General features: G+C 36.2%; 1 protein-coding gene across 2 annotated transcripts in view; it reads left to right on the forward strand.

Annotated features, from left to right (window-relative positions):
- RAB2A (RAB2A, member RAS oncogene family) overlaps positions 1–24,854 on the forward strand; it is a 99,760-nt gene that overhangs the window by 25,972 nt on the left and 48,934 nt on the right. For both annotated transcript variants that reach the window (XM_004484329.5, XM_071207826.1), the window contains exons 2-3: positions 9,426–9,497; positions 20,960–21,027. In XM_004484329.5, coding sequence (XP_004484386.1) covers positions 9,426–9,497; positions 20,960–21,027 — 140 coding nt within the window. The remainder of the gene's footprint in view (positions 1–9,425; positions 9,498–20,959; positions 21,028–24,854) is intronic.

Below are 24,854 nucleotides of genomic sequence, written 5' to 3' on the forward strand. Positions count from 1 at the left end.
AAACTGAGTGTCTCTGCTTAATTCCTTTCCTTTGGTCTCATCTATATCTCAGGTTCCTCCATTCTCCCCGTCCCCATCCCCATGACCTCGTGCATGGGAAGCAGACGCTCAACCACTGAGCTACGTTTGTTCCCCTATGAGAGTTGGTTTTTTTGTTTGTTTGTTTTGTTTTTAGGAGGTGCTGGGGATTGAGCCTGGGACCTCATACATGGAAAGCAGTCGCTCAACGACTTGAGCTACATCCATTCCCTAATTGGGGTATTTTTAATATTTCAAAACAAAGATACAGAAATAGTAGATAATAGTAGATAATTTGTATCAAGGGAAGGAGGGCCAGTTATCCATATCTTTTTATTACTTTTTATTTTTAATTGAGTCCTTAGCTCCTCTTCTAAGCCTTGTCAGTATTCTCTGTTTCTATACCTCCAATTTCAGGTAAAAGATGAGTTCTGTTTTTAAAGCTACATAATTGTGGGAATTTTCTTTTAATTTTTAAATTTTATTACCAGGCTCCATGCCTGGAACATAGTAGGCACTTTCTCAGTAAATACTTGTGGAACCACTATCTCTCTTCTTCCTTGCTGGCTTTTGTTGACAGATGTTTCAAATAAATGGTCTGTTATTCCCTGTTTCCTTTTCCTTCAGATCTCACTGTTTTGGTGGTTCTTCTGTAATCAGTAAAGTCACTATGCTGAAATACAGTAGAATCACTAAAGCCTGGAAGATAAACAATATAAAGGTCTATAAAGAGATAAATGAAGGAATGATGACTCTTGATTGGTGTATTAGTTTCCTAGATCTGCCCTGAAAAATTACCACAAACTTGGTAACTTGAAACAACAAAACTTATTCCTTTGCAGAAGTCCAAAATCAAGATATTGTCAGGACTGCTCCCTCCAAAGATTCTAGGAAGCCTCGTTCAGCGTTTGGTGGCTCCAGTTCCTTAGCTCATGGTAGCATAATCCAATCTCTGCCTCTACCTTTACATGGCCTTCTCACCCGGTGTGTATTTCTGTATTCCTCTGCCTTTCCTTCCTGCTCTTGTTCTCTCTCTCTCACTAATTAAAGAAGCTTTAGATTACATAAATGTTACGTCAGAAATATAGGGAATTCCCATATAACCCCCTCCCACACTTCTCCCCATCAACAGCATCATTAATGTGGTCCATTTGTTAGAATTGATGAACACACGCCAAAGCATTGCTACTAACCATGGTCTATAATTTACATTATGGTGTACACTTTGTACTACACCATTTTATAGGTTTTGACAAAATGTATAATGGCCTGAATCCATAATTACAATGTCATGAAGAACAATTCCAGTGTCCCACAAATTCCCTGTGTTAATACCTATTCTTCCCTCTCCCTCCCCTCAGAACCTCTGGTGACCACTGCCTTTATATCAGTATTTCAAGTTCTTCCATTACTAGAATAATAATAAGTCTACTTTAGGCCGTAGTTGCATTCCCCACTTATGCCTTTCTTTTTATAAAGACATTTGTCATTGGAGCTAGGGCTCACCCTAAATCCAGAAAAATCTCATCTCGAGTTACTTAATTGCATCTGTAAAGACCCTTTTCCAAATAAAGTCACATTCACAGGTTTCTGAAGTTAGGTCTTGGACATATCTTCTTGGTAGTCACTATTCAGTACACCTCAATTAGCTACCACCACAGTATCTAATTGAAGTAATTGAGGGAATTGCTGTCTTGGATTTGAGGGGGATGATGTTTGGAAGACCAACAGCATAAAAACAGCTCTTGAATCATTTTATTTAAAATGAAGTTGTAGATTGTAGATATTTACTTCAATTAATTTTAGAAAATATGTACTGAAAAATTTTAACTTGGGGTCATATGGATTTGGTTGGGAGATTTTGCTCTCATCTGCATTCATCTTGAAGAATCCTCTGTTTTACATTTGTATTAAAACTTTTGAGTTTGCAAAATCCTTTCACATTTTCCTATTTGAGCTTTATGACATTCCACTGAAGTAGGAATGTTGTGTATTCTTAATCCCATTTTACAGTTGTGGAAATGGAGCTCAGGACCTTTAATTTGCCCACCATCGCAGATTATGAAATAATACTGATAGATTTGAACCTTGGTATTTTAACTATAAATCTGTATTTTTTCTCATATACCATGCTGAGTTTATTTTTTTATTAGAGGGAGACATTATTGTTTTGTTTTCACATTTCTCAGTTTGGAATGTTAGCATGAAAAAGAAAATTTTCTCTGCCAAATAAGCTGCTGATATTTAAGGCAGACTGTGTATGATGGCAGTATGATCTGCATTTAAGAGCTATCATTTCTTTGGTATTACTTTAAATACTTTTCAGAAAACAGTTCTTCAGTGGATTTCTTTTAGTACTGAGGTAAACTGTTTATTCACAGAATTTTTGTTTTATTTTGTTTTTGAGGGCCAGGTGTAGTGGCTGACAATATGCAGCCGTGTTTTCTGGATGACAGCTGGAGAAAACTTTTCTTCAATAGTTAGTAATTGGCTCTTACTTGGTACTTTTATTGCCTTTGCTTTTTTACATATTTTGAATGAAAACTGTTTTGACTTGTGATTTTAAAAATAAAGCTATCACCAATTTTTAAAACTTATCTTGACAGTTTCGGAGTAGGAAAATGAATTTCAGTAGAATCCCTAGCACTTGTATCAGTGTTTCTTGTGGAAAAAAATTACTGGGGTAGAGGGTGGGGGGTGTGCATTTTATTTAGATTCCTGGGCCTCACCAAAATCAGAACATCTGGGGTAGGGTAGGGTTTCAGTAATTTATATGTTGGACCCTGAGTAAAGGAAGAAGGTAAGGTGATTCTGTGGTAGGAACTCTAATAGCAGCATTATATTAAGTGTAGTAATCTATATTAATTAGAGTGCTAATGATCTTTGTAGACCCCAAATATCCATACAAGGCCTAAGAAACAGATTTTTACACTGCTGCTTTTTATACGTTAAACACCTTGGTGAATGAAAAGATTAGTAAGGTATGGATCTTTCCCTCAAGGTACTTTATAAATTATATAAAAATATGCATTTAAATAACCTGCAATGTAAGATAAAAGTTAATAGTACCATTTCAGAGATAGAAATAGTCTTCTGGAAGTCCATTTTAGGGAAAGATCACAACCAGCCAATAGAAAAAAGCCAAAGACTTTGTAAAGGAGATTGTCCTGCAGAGCCCAAGGGATGGGTGGAGCAGGCAATGGTTTTCTATTTATGGAGGAAAAGCAAATAAATAAATTTCCTATTTGTACTCTGTTCTCCAAACTGTCAGGGTGTGTTGTATGTTGAATTTTGTCTTTTTTCACAAACCTTCCATCTATCAGTTTGAGGGACTGCGTTAATGGTAGTTCCTACTAGTGGCAACTGAGAGAATTTTAACAAGACCTTCCCTTGAGATAACTGTGTGTTTGTTTGACTATGGAAAACTTGAGTACATGAGTCTTTTGAGGAAAGCAATTCACTGAAGAAGTAAGAAAGGAGTTGATCTCAGAACTGTGAAAAAAAGAATCTAATTTTGAATAGTTACGGAGTACTCCCCTAGGATGTGATTATGGACATCTAGAGAAAGCTTGGGGTAAAGAAGAAAAAATTGAAGAAACCTATGTTGGATTTTTTTGTGTATTTTGATTAAATGAGATAATTCCAGTAAATTTTTATGGAGTGCTTCTGTGTGTAGCAGTGTTTAAGTGCTTTACATATGTTAACTGATTTAATTCTCACAACTCTGTGAAGTAGATATTGTTGGTACCCCGTTTTTAAAATGATGCACAGGGAACTGGACATGGCTCAAGTGACTGGGCTCCTGTCTGCCATATAGGATGTCCAGGGTTTGAGCCCCAGGACCTCCTGGTGAAGGCAAACTGGCCGGTGCAGCATGCTGGCCTGTGTAGGAGTGCTGGCCTGCCTGGAGAGCTGACTCAACAAGATGACACAACACAAAGAGATGCAGAGGAGAGACAATAAGATGCAGCAGACCAGGGAGCTGAGGTGGCTCAAGAGATTGAGCACCTTTCTCCCACTCCAGAAGGTTCCAGGATTGGTTCCTAGTGCCACCTAAAGAGAAGACAAGCAGATACAGAAGAATGCACAGTAAATGGACATAGAGAACAGACAGTGAGGTGGGTGGGGGAGAGAAATAAATAAATCTTTAAATATATATATATATTAGAACTAGAAAGGAGCTTAACGATTATCTGGCTCATTTCTCTTTACAGATAGCGAAATTTGGTCCAAAAAGATAATCTGTACACAGTCACCCAGATGGTTAAATCCCTCTCAGGCAGCTGTCTTCCTGAAAGATTGAGAAAAATTAAGAATTAGCTATATGTGCAAATTTTCTCTTCTTTTTAGCTCAACAACTGAGACATTGTTTGATAGTAAGCCAGGAACCAGGGCCGGAAGAGGCTTTACAACACTTGCTTTGGACTGCTATGAGCTGGGTATACATGGTTGAATGTGGTGAGCCCTATTTTAATGGAGCTTATGCTCTGTAGGAGGCCACATTATTTTGGGGAAGAGTCATACATACCTTTACCTTTAATTTACTGCCATACAGTTGATTAGTAAACATAATAGCACTTACTTTAAAACTATCTCTGTTCCAGACTGTATTTTTGGTTGTATTTTGGTTGTTATTTATAACTGTGTGTGGATGGATGGATAGGTAGATAGCCACCTGGCTGGCTGGATAGAGATGGAGATTGATTTATTGAAAGAAATTGGTTTACATAATTATGGGTGCTGGCTAAGCATGTCTGAAATCCATAGGGCAGACTGGAACTGACAGGCATGGCCAAAGCTGCTGCCCACAAGAGGAATTACTGAGGAAACCTCAGTCTTGCTTTTAAGGTCTTTCAATTGATTATGTAGAAATAGCTCCCTTAAAGTCAACTGATTATGAGCCTTAATATCTACAAAATACCTTCACAGCAATACCTAGATTAGTGTTTGATTGAGTAAGTGGGGGCAGAAGCTAGACAGGTTGACTGATCAAAAAGATTATCATTTTGTTCTTTAGTTTTTATTGGAGTTTATATTATGCATGCAGAAAAAATGTTTACAACTGTAGTATTTTTTGTAACTGAATACACTCTGGTAACAAGGTCTATACAGGATCCCTTTTGCATTTATTTATTTCACTTGATTTGGTTCTTAAAACAGTTCATTGAGGTATAGGTGTTTTCTCCATTTTATAGTTGAGCATTCTGAGGCTCAGACAGATCAAGTGTCTTGCCATGTTACAGCTAGTAAGTGGCAAAATTGAGATTCGAACCAGGGTTTTAAGACATATATGAAGTATTTTGGGAGCCCAAAGCTCCTTTAGTTCTGATTGATTAAAGTCTTTGGAACAAGAATGTTTTACTGAAGAGGGCATAGGAATCTGTGTTGGGTCTTAAAGCATGAATTTAGATTTGCCAGGGAGTGAAAAGTTTCCCAATAAGAGATACAGGGAAAAGAATATATGTTATTTCAAGTGACAGAGATGGTTTGATGTACTTAACTATAGGCTCTTTTAGACTGTGGTGTAATAGTGTTATCTATTGGAATAATACTTTTCAGCCCAAATACAAAGGATCGTGTTTACTATTTTAGAGAGCTTGTTACAATAGCAGGATAAACGTGAGAGTAAGTTGGTCACATCTGCATTTTAACAAAAATTTCCACAGTGGTTTATAAAATTGGCTCGAAAGGGTTTGAAAAGGCAAAGGCAGAAAGATGGGCTAACTACTATTAAGGTCTAGAACCAAAACTAGACTACCAAGGAACAGGAGGGAGGGGAATGGAATTCATTAGAAGTTTCAGAGATAGGATCGATTAGATTGATAAACCATTAAATGTGGGTGATGAAGTAAGGAGAGGACTAAGGCTGATTCTGAGACTTTCTTGCAGGTGTGATGCATTGGGTAAGAAATTACAGAGATAAGGAGAAACTGAGTTTTGTTGTGTCTTGGGTTGGGAGAAGCTAGGGTTGGTTGGGAGGATAGTGGGCAAGACAGTGAAGGAGAATGGATTAGGTTTTGTAAACAGTTCTAGGCCTTTGAACTTTCAGTTTTAGGCCTGGAGGAATTAAAATGACAAAGTTCTCTAGGCATTTGGCAATAATGGCAGTGAAGTTAAGATGGTGACTAGAACACTGGATTTGATAATAATCCCTGATTAATGAGATGTAGAAGTAGGTTGAGGCTATGGACAGGATTAGTTCTCAGGTGAAAAGAAAAGGTAATCAAAGGCAGTGGTAGAGAAAAACTCCTGTATTTAAGGGTTGCATAGAAGAAGAGAAGCAGTTGTCACAAAATTAAAACATCAAGGAGATAAGTTATAGCCTGACAAAGCAGAAGAGATCATTTTCAAGGAGATTGCAGGCATTTAAACTGTATGATAACAGTTTTGGGCACAAATAGATCTTATTTATGGATAAAATGAGATGAGCAATGAGAAAAGATTGACAATTCAGTGCAGCAGTAAAATCTATGATTGTGGGCCAAAGATACCCAAGTATTTGGAAATGTTTACCCAAAATTAAAATAGTTAAAAGCTGACAAATAAGATAAGCTGTCTGTAAATATAACCCACCCTACCCTAACAAGTGGTCTATATATTTGAAATTAAGTAGACTTGTGAACACCACATTCTCTGCATTGAGAAATAATTTAAATGATTACCAGAAGGAAGAATATGGAATCTTGGAAGTGAGGAACCAAAGAGTAACAATTTTCTATATTTAACCATCATTTACTTGGAATAATAGTGATATTAATTCCTAATGTGAGACAGTCTATTGTAAGCTAGGAAAGGGTTTTCAGGCTCTATCACTTAAATGATTATCAAACAGTATTAGATGATTCTTGAAGTCTCTTAATACTAAATCTGTGATTTCTTATTATAATTTTGATGTTAAAAATAGAATTGAGGTTGATATCTCAGTTGTTTACCCGTTTTGTACTTTTACTCCTTTTAAAAAGTAATTTTTCCATTCATCATATATTTTGAATGTAGAGCACATTCCTTTCATGTATTTGGTAACCAACTATTTTAACTTAGAAAACTGCCCTTTTGTTTTCTCTTCTAGACCTGATAGATTATTCAAAGGCATTAGATATCTGATAATGAGTTTGACTTTGGGCCTTTTGTAATGTAAAATAAAAATTGTGGATAACAAAGTAGAGAAAGCACTATGTTTTCAGTTTATTTTCAATTCATTAGAATTTTAAATCATTTCTAAAACTTTTAACAAATGAAACATTTCCTTAAAAAGGCCATATGGAGAAGCAGATGGGACTCAACTGGTAGAGCTTCCACCTACCATATAGGGTCCAGGGTTCGATACCCACGGCCTCCTGGCCTGTGTGGCAAGCTAGCCCATGTGGAATGCTGTGGCATGCAAGGAGTGTCGCCCCGCACAAGGAGTGCAGCCCGGTGTAGGAGTGCAGCCTGCCCAGGAGTGGTGCCACCTACACAGAGAGCTGATGCAGCAAGATCACGCAACAAAAGAGAGACACAGAAGAGACATTATGAGACGCAGCAAGCTAGGGAGCTGAAGTGGAGCAAGACAAATGATCACGTCACTCCCACTCTAGAAGGTCCAGGATGGGTTCCCAGAGCTGCCTAATGAGAATATAGTAGACACAGAAGAACACAAGCAAATGGACACAGAGAGTGGACTTTGGGAGGAGGGGGGAAGGGGGAGAAATAAGAGAAGGAGAAAGGGCCATGTATTTGCAGAACATTTCTTTGATTTGTATTTGCTGGACATTTTGACAATCTCTATAACTTTTGACTTTAGGGCCAATCATTAAACAAAATAAATGTGTGATCTGTGCCGTAAGAGAAACAAGTGACAGTATATTCATTATCCCTTCTCTCTTTTGATGTATAATCTAGAAGACATTGAACAGTTTAATTTAAATGTCACTTCTTCAGAAAGACCTTCTCTAGCCCTTTAGTCAAAATTGTCTCTTGGTATTCTTTTCATAGCACTTTATTCTCTCTTTGAGATCTCAGTTTTAATAGTTATTTTAAATTACAGTTCATATATATTATGTGTTTATTTTGGTTAATTCTCCATCTGCTTGACCATAAGTTCCATAAGCAGGAAATACCATGATTTTCTACACTGGTCTATCAACAAGTCCCTAGTGCAATGCAATATAGTAGTATGAAATAAGGACTTCTTGAATAAATGGATGAACTTGTGGTAACTGCCTTGAGTGTTAGGTAGAAATGCAGGAAGTGATCACCTAGGCAGACTTAGTCTAGCCTGCAACTGAGGGGATGTTTCTTAAAGGACCCTAAAATGAGTAGTATTCAATATCCAGTTCTCAGGGGGCAAGTGGGATGAATTTTTTTTTTTAATTTCCTGTGAATTTAGGAATGTGGAGTTTTTCATGACCTTAATGAGGTGAATTTTAGTAGAGTGAAGGAATACAATTCAGTTAGAGTTGATAGGGAAGTGAATTAGCAAGAAAATAGAGGAGCATTGAACCAAAGTTAAACCATAGATTATGGTTAATATTATAGTTATAAAAATGTGCTTTTATCATTTGTAACAAATGTACGACACCAATGCAAAATGTTAAAAATAGGTGGTTGGGAACCCAATGTGCCTCAAGTAGTTGAGTGCCTGCTTCCCATTTGAGAGGTTCTGGGTTCAGTTCCTGATGCCTCCCAAATACAAAAACAAAAACAAAAACAAAAAACAACAAACAGAACAAATGAAAAAACCACCTCAGAGAAGCTGATGCAGCTCAGTGAGTCCCAGCTGCTCACATACAAGTTCCTGGGTTCAATCCCTGGCCCCCGGTTCCTAAGAAAAATAGGTGGTATATGGGAACACTGTGTTTTATGCATGATAAAATAAAATAAAATAAAATAAAATAGATAAATTAGAACAAGCAACTTTTTCCAGAAAAGTAGATACCAAATGCTTATGCTAGCTTATTTACCTATTTTTTAATCTGTTTATTTGACTATAGGACAGTATGATAAACTATACACTGTGCTTTTAAATATTGTCATTACTATTCAAAGAACAGAGGATGAACATTTAACCGCAGATGTTCTGTGATGGAGGCTACTAGGAGGACCTAGTAAGTTGTCTTCTAGTTCAGCTGTCACATTTATCTTTCATATTGCAATGTTAAATGACTAAGAAAGGATGAAAAGGGTGTTTTGAATTGGTTTACACCTTCCACCTAAATCGTAAGTCCTCTTTGTCTCTTCTCATTTCTCAAGAAATTAGAGCACTGAAAAATCATGGTAGATTGTTCAGAGAGCACTGAAACCAAAGAAATTTTGGACAGCAAGAGCACCAGAAACTTTGGCTGCCTCTTTTCCATATGGGTTTGTAAACTATTCCTTACTCTTGTGAGTTTTTCCTCTTAATTTTTCTTGTTCTTTTTAACTTTCAGGTGTCGGTAAATCATGCTTATTGCTACAGTTTACAGACAAGAGGTTTCAGCCTGTGCATGACCTTACGATCGGTAAGTTTTATAATAAAAATTACAAGTACACAAAAGTTATGCATTGTGGCAATGAAGGATGCTAGAGGATCCATCTTATTGGTGATAATTCCAAAAACAATCAATTAAACTAGATTGGTAGTTGTGCAGTACTTAGTCTTCATCATTCTTTTAATAATTTAAGTATAATAAAAATAATACATTATACAACTTTGTAAAAGTGACTAGGCTGGCGGCCAACTTGGCCCAGTGGTTAGGGCGTCCGTCTACCACATGGGAGGTCCACGGTTCAAACCCCGGGCCTCCTTGACCCGTGTGGAGCTGGCCCATGCGCAGTGCTGATGCACGCGAGGAGTGCCCTGCCACACAGGGGTGTTCCCCGCGCAGGGGAGCCCCACGTGCAAGGAGTGCGCCCTGTAAGGAGAGCCGCCCAGCACGAAACAAAGTGCAGCCTGCCCAGGAATGGCACCGCACACACAGAGAACTGACGCAGCAAAAAGAAACACAGATTCCCGGTGCTGCTGACAACAACAGAAGTGGACAAAGAAGACACAGCAAATAGACACAGAGAACAGACAACTGGGGTGGGGGAAACGGGAGAGGAATAAATAAATAAATCTTTTAAAAAAAAAAAGTGACTAGGCTGCAGAAAGACTTTGATATTTAAGATTTTGATTGTATTTAATGGTGAAACAAGTAATCGAGTGATAACATAGCACTGTATTAAGAGCAGAGAATTTGGACCAGCTTACCAGAGTTCAGATCAAGTTTCTGCCACTAATCAGGCAGGTAAGACCCTTCACCACTCCATGCCTCAGTATCTTTTAAATATAAAATGAGAATAATAATGCCAGTCCCACGAGATTATTGTGAGTATTTAATGAGTTAATAAGTGTAAAGCATTGAACAGTACCTAATGACATAGTAAGTGCTTCAGGCATACCCAAGGAAAAGTTTCCTCAGTTGTGAAGATTTATTAGTTACCGGTACAGAATAGTCAATAAATATTAGCTATTAGTCCTTAAAATAGTGGTATTATTCGTTTTTATTATTTGCAAAGGTAAAAATACGGATGAGTGAAAAACTAAAAACTTTAGGTAAATATACTGGTCTTTGGGTTTCTGATTTGTTTTATAGTTTTTAAGGTTTATATTTATATTCTAAAAGATAAAGAATCTAGCTGGATTACTCCTCTATAGCTGCACCCTGTTAACACCTAGAAATTAGTCAGATATAAAGTAGTGAGATAATTGGAGATCTAGTTATACTTTACTATTGGTAGTATGACAGATCTTTCCAGCCAATGACTACTTATTTCTTGTAGATATTAACTTAACATTTATAGCATGTCAATTCTCATGCCATAAGTATTTTTAAAATACCAAATCAAGATAGAACTTCTCAATCAAGCTATTTATTAAGTCAGGTAATGGTCAGATCCTTTGTGGTGAGGTTGAAATCTGTCAGCAGCTGAGAGTGAGACTATCCAGGTTCTATTTTAATTTGGATAATTTCAAGTATATACAATAGTGATGGATAAAACCAGTAATAATATTTCATGCTAGTCCTTATGATTTTCTTTAACTCTGGTAAACTGGTGAACTCATTTTTGTTTAAGATCTGCTCTTAGCTCTGTAAGTTTGAAACCTTAGCATGACTCAGTCCTGAGACAACTAGCCAAAGAGTTGTTTTTAGTATAGGATACTTTTTTTAAAAAGTGTTTTTTCTTTTTACTGATGCAGACATAAATTTCTAAATTGTACAGTATACCTGATGAGAGAAGATAGGCCTGTACCTAGTGTCAGAAATTGGCCCTGGCTTCACTTGTGGAGAGAGTTGAGAGAGTGGGCCAAAAAGAGTTGTTTGGAAAACTGTAATTCATGTAACTCTGCCAGCTGGCCTCCCTCTGAGTTCTCTGATGGGAGGTACAGCAAAACCAGGAAATAAGAGAAGGAAAGGAAAAGAGAAGCCAAGATCTTTTTTATCTTCTTTCTCTGCCTGGATTGACTGCAAATCCATGGCTCAGAGTTCACATCCTCATTCAGGAAAGCAGGGATTATTTTAAATTCAATTCCATTTTTCCTTGGGAAGAAAGCTTATTGGCTTAACCTGATCTAAGCCATTATCTCTTGTCCTTTTAGCTCTGGCAATAGGCCCAAAGTCACTTTGTATAGACATGGTTATCAAATTGGTTGGAGTGGTGGTTTGAATGAATAGTTACATATAGATATCACCGTAATTACTTCACATCTAGTATCATGCCAGTCATCATGTCCTAATCATTTACCATAATGATTAATTCACTACTCTTTAAAAATCACTGACTCCTACATATAGTGGAATATTATTCAGCCATAAATAGGAATGACATTTTGGTACATGCTACAACATGGATAAAACTTGGCAAGTGAAGTAAACCAGGCACAAAAGCACAAATATTATATGATTTCACTTATATTAAATATCTCGTATGGGTAGATTCATAGAGACCAAAAGTGGTTTTGAGATTACAAGGGGCCAGGCAAAAGTAAATATGAGGAGTTGCTTCCTTAATGATTAGAATTTCTGTTTGGGGTGATGAAAAAGAATGGGTAATGGAATGAGTGGTGATGGTAGCACATGTTGTAAAAGTAGTTCTTGCTACTGAATTGTACACTCAAAAATGGTTAAAATGACATTTTATGATATATGTTAATTCAATAATATTTTTAGGTAATTTTTAAAATAACAGCAACAAACATTGACTCTTAAGCTCCTGATTCCTCCTAGTCTACTTTTCTAGCTCTCTCTTCTCCCTCTCCTTCACACCTAAGGGACTGTACCCTAACAAGGCTTAGCTGCTTACTCTTCCCTGAGTACCTAGTACTTTTTCATACCCACAGACTTTCTCTTATTCTCCTGGTGTGCAAATAATAATTTGACATCTCTCCTTATTGAAGTTCTTTTCTGAAATAGCTGTTGAGTGTACCAGAGATTTGTATGCCCATGCTTTGGGGAAATACTGTTAACTGAAAATGAAGAACTGTTTAAAGAAAGAAAGAAAAGGGAAAAAAAAGGGCTGAAAACAACATAAGTAGAGGAACTGTATATGCATTAAATTTCACTGTAAATCTCAACACATAGATGGTAAATATTGGTCTCCATAGTAGATCATGTGTTAGAACTTCTCTGTGCATAATCAGGATCATTCCTTTGTCTTTTACCTTTAAAAATAGTGGTGGAGGGGGGTGGGAATCTTATGGAATCTGAATATAGGCCGTCCCATCTGTACCTGCTTTGTGTTCAAGGACTCTACATCTAGTGGATTTTCACAAAGTGGATCCTATTTTTTGTTAGGAATGATGCTACACTTAAAGGGCCACAGTCCTACCATGGCTTTGGCAACAATCCATTATCATAGCATAAAGATGGTAGTAGCTACCGTGAACTCCTCTGTTAAACTGGGATTTTATTAAATTTCAGATCCTATAAAGTGAGTGCATATGTACTCAATTCATGCATTATGCAAAGGGCCTCCGTGTTTAAGAAACTGCAGGATAATCGAAGTAATGGCACTTTTTAAAATCTATAAATCTCCCTGTAGCAAACAGAACTGTTTAGAATCAGAACTGTTCTGAAAATACTAGTAGCTGCTTACTGCTCACTATTAATGATAATTGTGTTTTTCCGGTTGAAAAGCATTTTTGAAAGTAAAGGCTGACTCAGTAGTTCCTCTCACCCTTTCCTGCCAATCCATCCTTTACAGAGTTAGATATAGTATAGCTATTCAGTGTCAAATTAAATAAAGGTCTGTAGAAGCAGTGACTGCAGTTAATTCATTTTTCCGCCTTCACTGGCACAAGGCCTGCTTAAAATACTTTGACTCCGTCACAACAGTTTATTTTTCAAACGTATAAACAATTAACACATTTTTAAAAGGAACTTCAGAGTCTCTTCTAAAGTAGATAGAAGAGTAGCTTGACTTTGTTCGTACTAATCTTTAATAAATAGAAGAAGGTGAAAATTTAAGGTTGAGTCATGATTAAGAAATATTTATATGACAGAAAAGAGGAAATAAAATGCCTTAAAATGTTATTAGGGGGAAGCTGCTATGGCTCAATCCATTGGGCTCCCGTCTACCATATGGGAGGCTCTGGGTTCGTATCCCGGGGCCTCCTTGTGAAGGCAGGCTCGCCCACGCCCATGGAGAGCTGCAGAGAGCTGACGCAGCAAGATCACACAACAAAGGGAGACAAGCAGACACAGAAGAACACGGAGCAAACAGACACAGAGAGCAGACAGCAAGGAGTGGAGGGATAAAAAAAAAGTGTTGTTAGGAAAAACTGTAAAATATTCTTTACCCTTTGACAGCTGATATGTTTGGCTGTCACTGAGTGAGAATTGTTAACAAGTAAATCAAAGAAGCAGTTTATATTGTTAATGTTAGGGAAAACTGAGTGAAGAATATATGGAAATTCCCCATACACTTTGGCAACTCATCTGTTGCAAAATTAAGCGTAAAATTATGCTGAAATTAAAAGTAAAAAAAAAAAAAGCAGTTTATAAATAATAGCCAACTAGTAAATATAAATACAATTATATTAAAGGTCTAGACAGGCCATTGCCCTGACCCAACAACATTAGTATCACTTGAACTTGTTAAAGATTCAAACTGAATTAGAATCTGAATTTCAGCACGATATCCAAGTGATTCCCATGAATGTTAAGATTTGAGACTGAAGCATTGTAGCAGTGGCTTTTCAATACAGATTACCTAGCTAGAAACATATTTTATAATGTCAGCCTTGTACAAACCTGTGTGCGCATACCCACAAACAGCCTGACCTCTCAATTCTTTTTTTTTTTTTTTAATTTCTTGGTTTTTTTTTTTTCTCTCAGTTCTTTTAATTCCTCACTTCCAGTGATCTTGTTTCCACCTTACCTAAGCTACTCACTCACATAGTCACACCCAGGACTCTGCTATTAACAATATCTCGAACTACTCTGGAATCTCAGTTCACTGTATTTGACCATTTGACTATCCCTCCCATCCATCTGCCTCATTCCTGATCTAGTTCCTAACTCTAAATTCTTTTACCCCATCAGCACCTATAATCCATCGATACTGCCATCTTTTCACACTCTCACCCCTCTCATGTTCTTACTTACTTCTTTACTCAGCATTAAATTTAACCACGGTAATTATGTCATTATAAGCCTCTTGCATTGTCATACTCTTGTGGTTAAACCATAATAAATCCAACTCTATTCCATATCTGCAAGTGTGTTGCTAAACATGGCTGGAGAAAAACATATAGCCATGCCAACTGGTATCATTTTAATTTCTTGGACACTAATAACTTCAAGTATATCCTTCTTACTGCCTGACAATTATACTTTATTTTCAGTCCATTCACTCTCTATTGTCCTGTATAACTATTTCATACCTTCTTGCTTTTAAAGCAAGGAGCAACTCTCCTTTATTTCACCACCTACTAATGGGACACTGTTGTAGAGGCTTGGCCATTTAAATGTTAATTCTACCTCACTGCCTGTCTCCCCCACTTCCTTAAAAGGTCAGTCTGTAAGAAATGACTGCTAGCCAGAAGTGAAAGTATATATTTGGGGAAAAATGACAGAATTGAAGCTTCAATTCTTCCATTAGACTCCCCACAGGAGATCAGTTAAAAACACTCCTTATTTGGGTGGCCGGGGCAGGGGGAGGGGGGGAGGTTCAGTTTCATGGTAACTTGAGTTATCTAGAACAACGTTTCCAAAAAGATGACCTTTAGGCTCCATATAATAACTCGTTTAATTTTTACCTTATGAGATATACATCATTAATAACATTTTAAAGATGAGGAATAGAAACAGAGGAGGTTAAACTTGCCCATGGTCACTCAACTAGTAGGTATAGGTTATGAATGCTCAATAAATGGTACAGTTACTATTCAATGAAAATAATGATATAGAGACATTTAGAAAATTGGTACTTAAATTCAGAGTATTTCATTCTAGAAGTTTAGAAGTGAATAATATGCCTGAAAACATGAGCATCAGACAGGAGATGCGGATATGGCCTGAATCAAGATGGTAAAGTGGATGCTTCAGGGCTCTGTTCCCCAATAGAAGCTTTGAACAGTCATCAGGAACTGGCAGAAACATCTTTCTCAAAGATCTAGAAAACAGATAAAGGATGGCAGTAACAGAACAGGCACTGAATGAAGATAAAGACAACTTAAAAGTGAATCCTGGCTGACCCTTCCCACTCCCCTCACAGTGCAGAACCTTGGTCCCAGTTCTGAAGGAAGCAGAGTAACCTTTGTGTTTATACTAGGAACATGTATGCCTGGCCCAGTTTGTCTAGTGGTGACCTGAGGGTCTCACTATCCAGAACTTGCCCAGCCTGTAGAAGGCAGCTCACCAAACTCTCCTACAGTGTTGGGAGAATAGTCAAGTGACTGCCAGGGATAATGCAGTGCTGGCTCTACGACATAGAATGTGGTGCCTGGGACTGTGAGGAAACTGTTTCCTAGGGAAGAAAGGGCATTTGGGTCAGTGGTGGAAATGGGGAAATTTCCAGGACCAGAAGAACACCCCCAAGACAAGATGCAAATGCAGAAAGGACAAGGGAGGCCCCTATGCTTTGGCCTGGAGCTATATTCTAAACTCATTGTATGGATAAGCTTTGTAGGAAAACATGCACACAGGTCAATCTGCAAAAAATGGGATAAGTGCTTTCTGTGTGTGTGTGTGTGTGTGTGTGTGTGTATCAGTGTGTGTTATTTCCTGGCATTCAGAAGCTCTGTCAGAGCACTAGCTTTGGTCTTAAATATACTCAGAGCTGAAGAAAAATGTGGAAAAAATTCCCTGCAGGGGTTCAAAAGCAGGTTGGAGCAGGTATAAGAAAGAATCAGTGAACTTGAAGATATGACAATTGAAATTATCCTGAGAAGCCTGTTGGATACATCATGCATACCAGTATATGCATTGTGGGAATCTTAGAAAGAGAAGAAACAGAGAAAGGAGCAGAGAGAATATTCAAAGAAATAATGGCTGAAAATTTCCCAATTTTAACAAAAGATTTGAATATATGTATCCAAGTTACAGAACAAACTCCATGATAAACACAAATAGACCCACATCATGGCATATTGTAATGAACTGTCTAACACAAAAGATAGAGGATTCTGAAAGCCACAAGAGAGAAACAACATGTCCTATCCAGGCAAGCTTCAATAAGATGAAGTGCTAATTTCCCATCAGAAACCATGGAGGCAAGAAGACAGTAGGGTGACATTTTAAAGTGCTGATCACAAAAAAACCCACAGAAACACAAAACTGCCAACCAAGAATTGTACATCCTGCAAAATTATCTTAAAAAATAAAAAGATTAAGACATTCCCAGTTAAACAAAATGTGAGGGAATTTATCACCACTAGACCAGTCCCATAAGAGATGTTTAAGAGAGTTATACAGGTTGAAAGGTAAGGGTAATAGAAATAGATCAAAGCTGCATGAAAGCTCTCTGGTGAGGGTAACCACAGAGGTAAATATAAATGTAAATACTATTGTATTTTTTATTTGGAACTTCACTTTTTACTTCCTACAGGATCTAAAAGCAAATATATAAAATGTAATGATATATCAGAGATATTGGCTTAAGACTATCAGTGGTTTAAATATATAAATGTAATTTGTAGCAAGAACTACATAAAGGTGGGGCACAGAAGGGTATAAGATATAGTTTATGTAGCTGTTGGGACTAAGTTGGTTTCAAAGGAAACAAGGTAATTACAGATTTAGAATATTAGATTTAAGCCCTTTCTACAGAGAAAATATCAGAGAATTTACAAACTCAAGAGACAGAAATTAGAATACAGGCTGCCAGTAGCAGGAGTTGCAGGAATGAGGAATTAATGAAAAATAGGTATGGCTGTTTGAGGAAATAGGAAAGTTTTAGTAACGGAAGGTGGTAAGGCTACTGCAATAGTGAATTTAGTCCCATTGAATTTTATGCTTGGAAATGGCTGAGATGGGAATGTTTATGATGTATATATGTTCCCACAAATTAGAAAAATAAATAGAACAACTAGAGAGACTGACCATTAAATGCAATACATAATCCTGGATAGCATCTAACAAAGCAGGAGAAAAGGCTTACCAGAGACATTATTGGGATATAGGGGGGAAAATGGAGTATAGACTGTAAGCTTTTATCACTGTTAAATTTCTTTAACTTGATAAGTGCACTTAAAGTGATCCTTTTTCTTACAAAATGCACGTGGTGGTATTAATTGTTCAGGAAGCATGATGTATACAACCTAACCTACACTCATATGTTCATAAAATAGGTAGGTAGGGGAAATGTGATAAAATGTTAAAGTGGTGGATCTGAGTATCTAGAGTGGTTGGGGCTCATTGGAATTCTCTGTATGGGGTTTGTATTAGTTTTGTAACTATCCTGTATGCTTGAAAATATTTGAAAATAAATAGTTAAAACAAAATTAAACAAGAAAAACAAACATTGCTCCCTGACAATGGCAGGTAAATGGGGTGTTGCCTTTGGCTTTGGCAATACCATCAGTTTCTCTGGCAGCTAAATCGGCTGTAAACTGAAAATATATCTGGGAAGAGATACTCAGGTGCATAGAGAATGATGGTTTATACCATAAGAAGGATAAGGAATCATGTATACATTTAAGAGAATAGATTTAAAAAATTTTTAGCAACCCTAAAGAGAATTATATTTCTGAGACTTCCAGGACCTTTTAGGTTTTAGTAAATTCTTTTGCCATATACATTACAAGAGGCAAAAGTAAAACCAGTTCTGGACCCATTTATGGGAAGGTAACTGAGAACATATTCTAATTCTGAAGCTGAAATTGAAGGCTGTTTTTCTTCCTTTTGATGAAAAAACAAAAACCATAGTCTTTCAGTAAACAGTGGCTTTTGTCAATTTTTCCTTTTGATCTTTGTTTTTTATCCTACCACCATTCTTTATCTCATGCCTACAGAATAAGTAGCCTTTTTGTTTTTATTTTTCTTTTTAAAAGAGGTACCAGAGATTGAACCTGGGACCTCGTACACATGAGGCAGATGCTCAGCCACTGAGAGCACATGCACTCTGCAATAAGTAGCCTTTTAATTGGTCCCTTTCCCTCTTGTCTTTGCTCTCCATCCTGACCCCATTGATACATGAAGTTAAAATATCAATTTCATTATATATCCCTGTGTTAGAAACAATCTTGATCCTCATACAACTGATTTATTTAAAATGAATATCTATTTAGAGACAAAAAATCTTTGTTTAAAGAATTAAGCTTCAGCAACCTCAGTCTACTTTAAATAAAATGATAAACATACCAAAACCCACTTCTGGCTAAGTTAAAACAAAAGGAAGTGTATTTGATTACCTGGAGTTTTATGTAGAAGGGTAGAAACTTGGGCTTTTGCATGGGCAGGAGCAAAGTGTGTTTGTAGGCCAGGAAGTAGAAGCCATAAAAGTGGTCTTGTTAGCGTTTTATCTGCTAGGATGGAAAGGGACATCAATCAGTTTCTTTTTCTCTCTGCTCAAGATGTTATTCTGAAGACGGAGCATCTACTTGCTCTTGCTCACGTTGCCTGCCCACCACTTGGTATCCGGAACATTCATGAGTCTTTCTAGTTTGTATTTGTTTTTGTTCCATTTGACATTGTACTTTAGATTAGAGAAATTGTGAATCCCAATGAGCAATGCAGAATGTTTTCGAAAGGTGATTAATAGCCCATCCATGACAATGGAAGAAAAAATAGGATTTTTTTTCCTCTCTCTTTCTCTGGTTTGTGGGTAGAACCAAAGATTCATGAAAAGACTACCACTATCTCAGTTAGCCTATTCCTCTTAAATGCTAGGTGTTTCAAGGAATATTTGTATTACACATAGCTATTCTAATTTTCATGTCATTAGTGGGAAAATGGTGGGTAGTTGTTTTGTGTGTACCCCTTCAGTTTGGCACAAAAAAACAGGCATATATATATATAAACACTATAATGGCTTTATACAGTATAATTTTACAGTTTAAAATTTTTCAGTCTAATAAATCATGGCTTCTGGGTGGGTCCCTTTCCTCCAGCTTTCTTGTATTTCTGAGCCTGAGAAACATGAATAGCACAATTAATTTCCTGGTATTGACTATGTCCCTAAGATGGAATAAGTATTAAAATATGAAGTGAAAATCCCAGCAAGTTATGTATTGTGGGAAGACAAATTCCCTTTCTGTCTCACCCTCCAAATCATAGTTGGGGGAATTACAAGAGTTGCTAAACTGGACCTCCAACATTGGGCAATATGCCCTTCCCTGGGCACCTAGAAGCTGTTTTTCTGCCAGAATGACATCTTGTTTCTGGAGACCTCATGTCTCCTCTTTACCATGTCTCTGATCTAAATACTGATAGAATACCCTGCAGACAGTAATGATTTGGTACAATATAAATGATGTACTTCTTTCAGAGTCATTTTCACAACTTTTTGCTGGTCTCGAATTACCCTTTCTTTTTCTCCTCCCTTACTGGTGATTGAATGACTTTCAGAAGAGATGATAAAAGCAAGTGAAAAGGCTAAAATAGCATAAAGCCTGTTTTCTCTTTGACCTGCCACCCTATTTCCTATAATTGCCTGAAAACATAGTTTTAAGTTGAAAAATGCATATAGAAAGTTAATTTCAGCATTCATTCTTGAGTGAAAATTTGAGAGCAACCTAAATTTGTAGTATTAGAGTACCGTTTAGTAAGTTTTATATGTGTGTGTATCTATATGTTTAGAGGAATAGACATCACAAATAATATAGTTACATATTTGAGCTTCAGAGTTGTTCATGATATTGAATAATGTCCATGACGTATTGTTTAAAAGAAAGCAGTTTGTAGAACAGCATTTGTAATATGTTGCCATTTATGCCATTTATGTAAATTGCCATGTATGTAAAATTGGAACTTATTTTTTAATTTCTGGCCTATTTCTGAATATGTCTTTATCATAGAGCAGTGTTTGAAAGTATGTTCACCAAAATGTAAACAGCAGTTATATGTAGTAGATTTCTTTGCTACTTGATAAACCCTTGCTGGAAACTAAGACTAACATGTTGAAATTCATCTATCCCATTTGTTATTCTATGCCATATTATTATAGTTTTAAGAAACTAATATTTAATATTTTTTAGCTTGTAAATTATGGCTCTTGAATTTCTTTCTCATGGTTTCTAGATTACTGAGCATGAGAAACATGAAAACCACAGTTGGTTTCCTAGGGAATATGCCTTACTTGAATATCTTAGTATTTTAATTATGTACTTAGCTTATGTCTTATTAGCATCTCTACCTTAGCTTATAAGTTTTCTAAGAATAGGAATTACATTTGTTAAAATTCATCTGTATATCACCTAGCATGGCATGATTTAGAAATAGATCTTTTTAAAATATATTCCTAACAGTTTGTGTAACAAATCATTTTCTGTTCTCTTAAGGTGTAGAGTTCGGTGCTCGAATGATAACTATTGATGGAAAACAGATAAAACTTCAGATATGGGATACAGTAAGTATAACAAAAGTGCTTCATGTGACTTCAATAAAGCTATTAAAAGTACCTTGTATGTTTGTTTTGTTTTCATCTTATTTTATGTCTCTTACCATGGTTTATTAGACACTATACTTGTAGCTATGAGATGAAGTGTGAAACCAGAGAAGGTTGGTTTTTCTGATGGAGTTTTTCAGCAGGTGTACCACAGGTGTTGGGTGTTGGTATCCATATCTGAGTGAATGCTCAGGCTGTGTGCGCTAAACTGAAAAGTTCTAGAAACTGTTTTTTTTTTTTTTTTAAGAAAAACAATCAGCATGTCTAAAATATGCATATGAAATAAAATATAAATGTCAACACTGTAGCATTTCTTAATTTATTGTCTGACAGCTTATTTTTAAAGTTTGATTTAGTCCCAACCACTTGAAGCCACCTTACTCTTCATCCAGTATCCTCATTCTATTATTCGTCTTTTATTCACGGAGTACATATTACATGCCATGCTATATAGTTTTAAACAGTGGTTTCTTCTCTAGAACACAGAAAAGTGGGTTTATCCTATCTCTATTTTTCCTATCTTAGATGCAAAGGAGAGAAATTACTTTATTATATATACAGTGGATCCTTTAAGGCAGTGTTCTTAAGCTGTTGTTCTCAGAACCCCCTTATGCTTTTAAACATTAATGAGGACCCAAAGAGCTTTTGATTACATGCCTTATAGCTATTGATGTTTACCATATTAGAAAATATAACTGAAAAATATACTAAATATTTCAATTATTCATTTAAAAATAATAAAACTATTATGTGTTAAAATATATAATGCAATTTTTATGAAAATTAACTGTATTTTCCCATAATGAAAGTTTAGTGAGAAGAGTAGCATTATGTTACATTTTTTAAACATCTCTTTACTGTCTACCTAATAAAACGCAGCTGGATTCTCATATCCTCTTCTGCAGTGCATCTTGCAATGTGTTGTTTTAGTTGAAGTATATGAAGAAATTTCCAGCTTTGCACAGATATTTAGTTGAAAAAGAGAGGACCTCGTGGACACTCAAGAGCCTCAGGGACTCCCAGGAATCCTGGGATCACAATTTGAGATCTACTGCTTTAGGGCATTATGGCTTAATTCTTTCATGGACCCCTCATTGAGAAAAGTCAACAGATCTCCTGTTATATCAGAAAGGATATCCTCTAAATTAGTAAATGAAATATAAAATATGGGGAATTTTGTTGTCATACCCTCAACTTTTTTCTCTAGTCACTTAGTCTGTCTTCCCCCTGTCACCTGTAGTAGCTGTGAAAGAAAAGACCTTTGGGAAATAACCAGTATCACAGTTGAGAAAATGCTAGGAACCCAAGCAAGTTGCCGAAGCGTGTTGGCAGGACCTAGGTCTTACAATATTCCTTATACATTGCACAGTCATCCCTGAAATGCTGAACCCTAAATCTCTATCTCTTATATGCTCCGGAGTTACGTATTGGACTCTGGGTTCCTGTGCTTTCTTACCTCTTCCTCAGTGAAGAGTCAAGCTTTTATTACTACTTAGGGTTTTCCCTCCTGAGCCAGTAGCACCTCAAAGTTTTTTTGATTTACATTCTCTCAGAAATATGATTTCAAAAGAGCATGGAAAAGAGAGAAATAAGATTAGCAAAAGTTCCTTCTTTCCCAGAGGTTTAAAATGAATGATATCCCACCAAAAGGAAGTATTTTCTACTTGTGTATTAAGAGTATTGATGTCTTCTTTTTTCATAGCTGTTTTACATAAGCTAGCTTGCTTGCTTATGTGAATAATAATCCTAATAATAAAGAATATTATTATTAATAATAGACATCCTTCATTGTGGTATAATGTGAACCAGACTACTGCTGTTCTCAAATAAATGTTTTTTTCATAAATTATACTTTTGTGTAAATTCTTGCTTTCCCTGAAGTGCTTGTTTTCCCCTTTATCTAGAACCAGCTCACATGTCAACTCTTTTGTGAAGCCTTTCTGACCCCCATGAGAATAATTGATTCTTCCCCAAAATACTTTATGCATATTTCATTTACAGTCTTATTTCATTGTTACCATAGTTTTTGTTCGCATATCTCCCATCTTCAGAACAAACATCATGAACAAAGGAACCATCTATGTCTTCTTCAACTTTGTATCACTGCTTCTTAGCTCATTGACTTGTACAATGCTTGGTAAATTTTGTTGAATGAATGAACAAAACTTTTCATTCTGTCGAAGTAACTTCTAGGGTCATTGGATATGTTTAGGAGGCATCTTTTAAAGTGCATGACTTCAAAAAGAAAAGGTTAATGTAGTAATGATAATTACTTGATATTTTAGGCACAAATGATCTCATTATCTATATTTTACTCTTGTTTATTTCCCACTGTGAAATTTTTCCTAACACATAACCCTAAACTATTATTTCCTTTAAACCCTAATTGTTCTTTTAGCTCTAAAATCCCTTTTTTAAAACTCTGAGTTTGTGTCCTTTATAACTTAACTAGTTGTGCCTTTTGATAGACACCTCATTTTTTTAGCTTATGTATGTGTTGATTTTCTTATGCAACATTTATCTTTCAAAACATATCTAAAATAGTTATGCTAGAGAGTCTGAGAGGGAGTAGGAAGAAACCCCACATTCACACTTCCTCTAGGCAGGCAGAAGAGTAGTTTTCTTTATTCTATTTACAGAAGAGAGACTGATACCCTTGGATACATCATAACTCCCAAGAAAGAATACCAATATGGAAATATGGAGGTCTCTAGGAACTAATGGCCTGTTCCAGATTTTAAAGAATGTTAAAAAAAAAAAAAAAAGATTTCTTGTGAGTCTTACAGTTTTCCTCTTATTTTCACTGATTTACTCCTAACTTCCAATACCTAACTTTAAAATTCTTAATAAACTTAATCTGGCATACATTAAGTTTGTCCCACACTGGCTGCGTTTATATCTCAGTGAAAAGAGGTTTCCCATTTCATTAAATTTTTTTTTAACAGATAAATGCATTTGGATAACATTTTTAGCAGCAAGGGTATGTCTGTTCCTGTTGCTAGTCATATAAAAAAGCGTCCTAGGATATTCCAGGGGGAAGTTTGCCAAATGTGATAGGTTTTATCAGCCATAAAGAGATAAATCTCCCACCATTACCACCCAGGAAAACTCCACACCCTAGTCAACTCTCAGTCTATCCTCCCCCAGCCTTACATAACCACTAATTTAATTCCATCTTTATAAATTGATTTATATTTACATTTTATATAAAAGGGGTGTTATACTACGTAGTACTTTGTGTCAGGTTTCTTTTACTTAGCATGTATGGTTTTATTGTATTATTTTTGCCTGATATTAACATCTGGTAGCATTGTTCAGTTTCAAAGAAAAACAGTCTTATATATGCAGTATTACCCATATTCATAATTCACATGAGGTTTTCCTATGCTAAAAAACTGCCATGTTACATTTTGAGCATATACATGACCTTAGACTTTACCTTTTAACCACTGTCATGCCCATATAAAAGCACTGCTGGTTAGAAAGTGTTGTGTTTTCACCTCTTCTATTCATTTCAAAAGATTAACAACCAACCTTTTTACCATTTCTCCATGTTAACCCTTAGCCTTCCATTTTCTAACCTATGATTTTCTGGTCACCCGTATTCTAGTTATGAACTCCATGAGTTCACACAATACATTCAGTTCATAATAGTACAATTGAACAGTATTTGTCCTTATGTGCCTGGTTTGCTCCTCCAAGTTCATCCATGTTATCATATGCTTCATGACTTCATTTCTTCTCAGAGCTGCATAATATTCCATTGTGCATATACACCACAATTTGTT

The sequence above is a fragment of the Dasypus novemcinctus genome, chromosome 14, assembly GCF_030445035.2.
Source record: "Dasypus novemcinctus isolate mDasNov1 chromosome 14, mDasNov1.1.hap2, whole genome shotgun sequence".
NCBI lineage: Eukaryota > Metazoa > Chordata > Mammalia > Cingulata > Dasypodidae > Dasypus > Dasypus novemcinctus.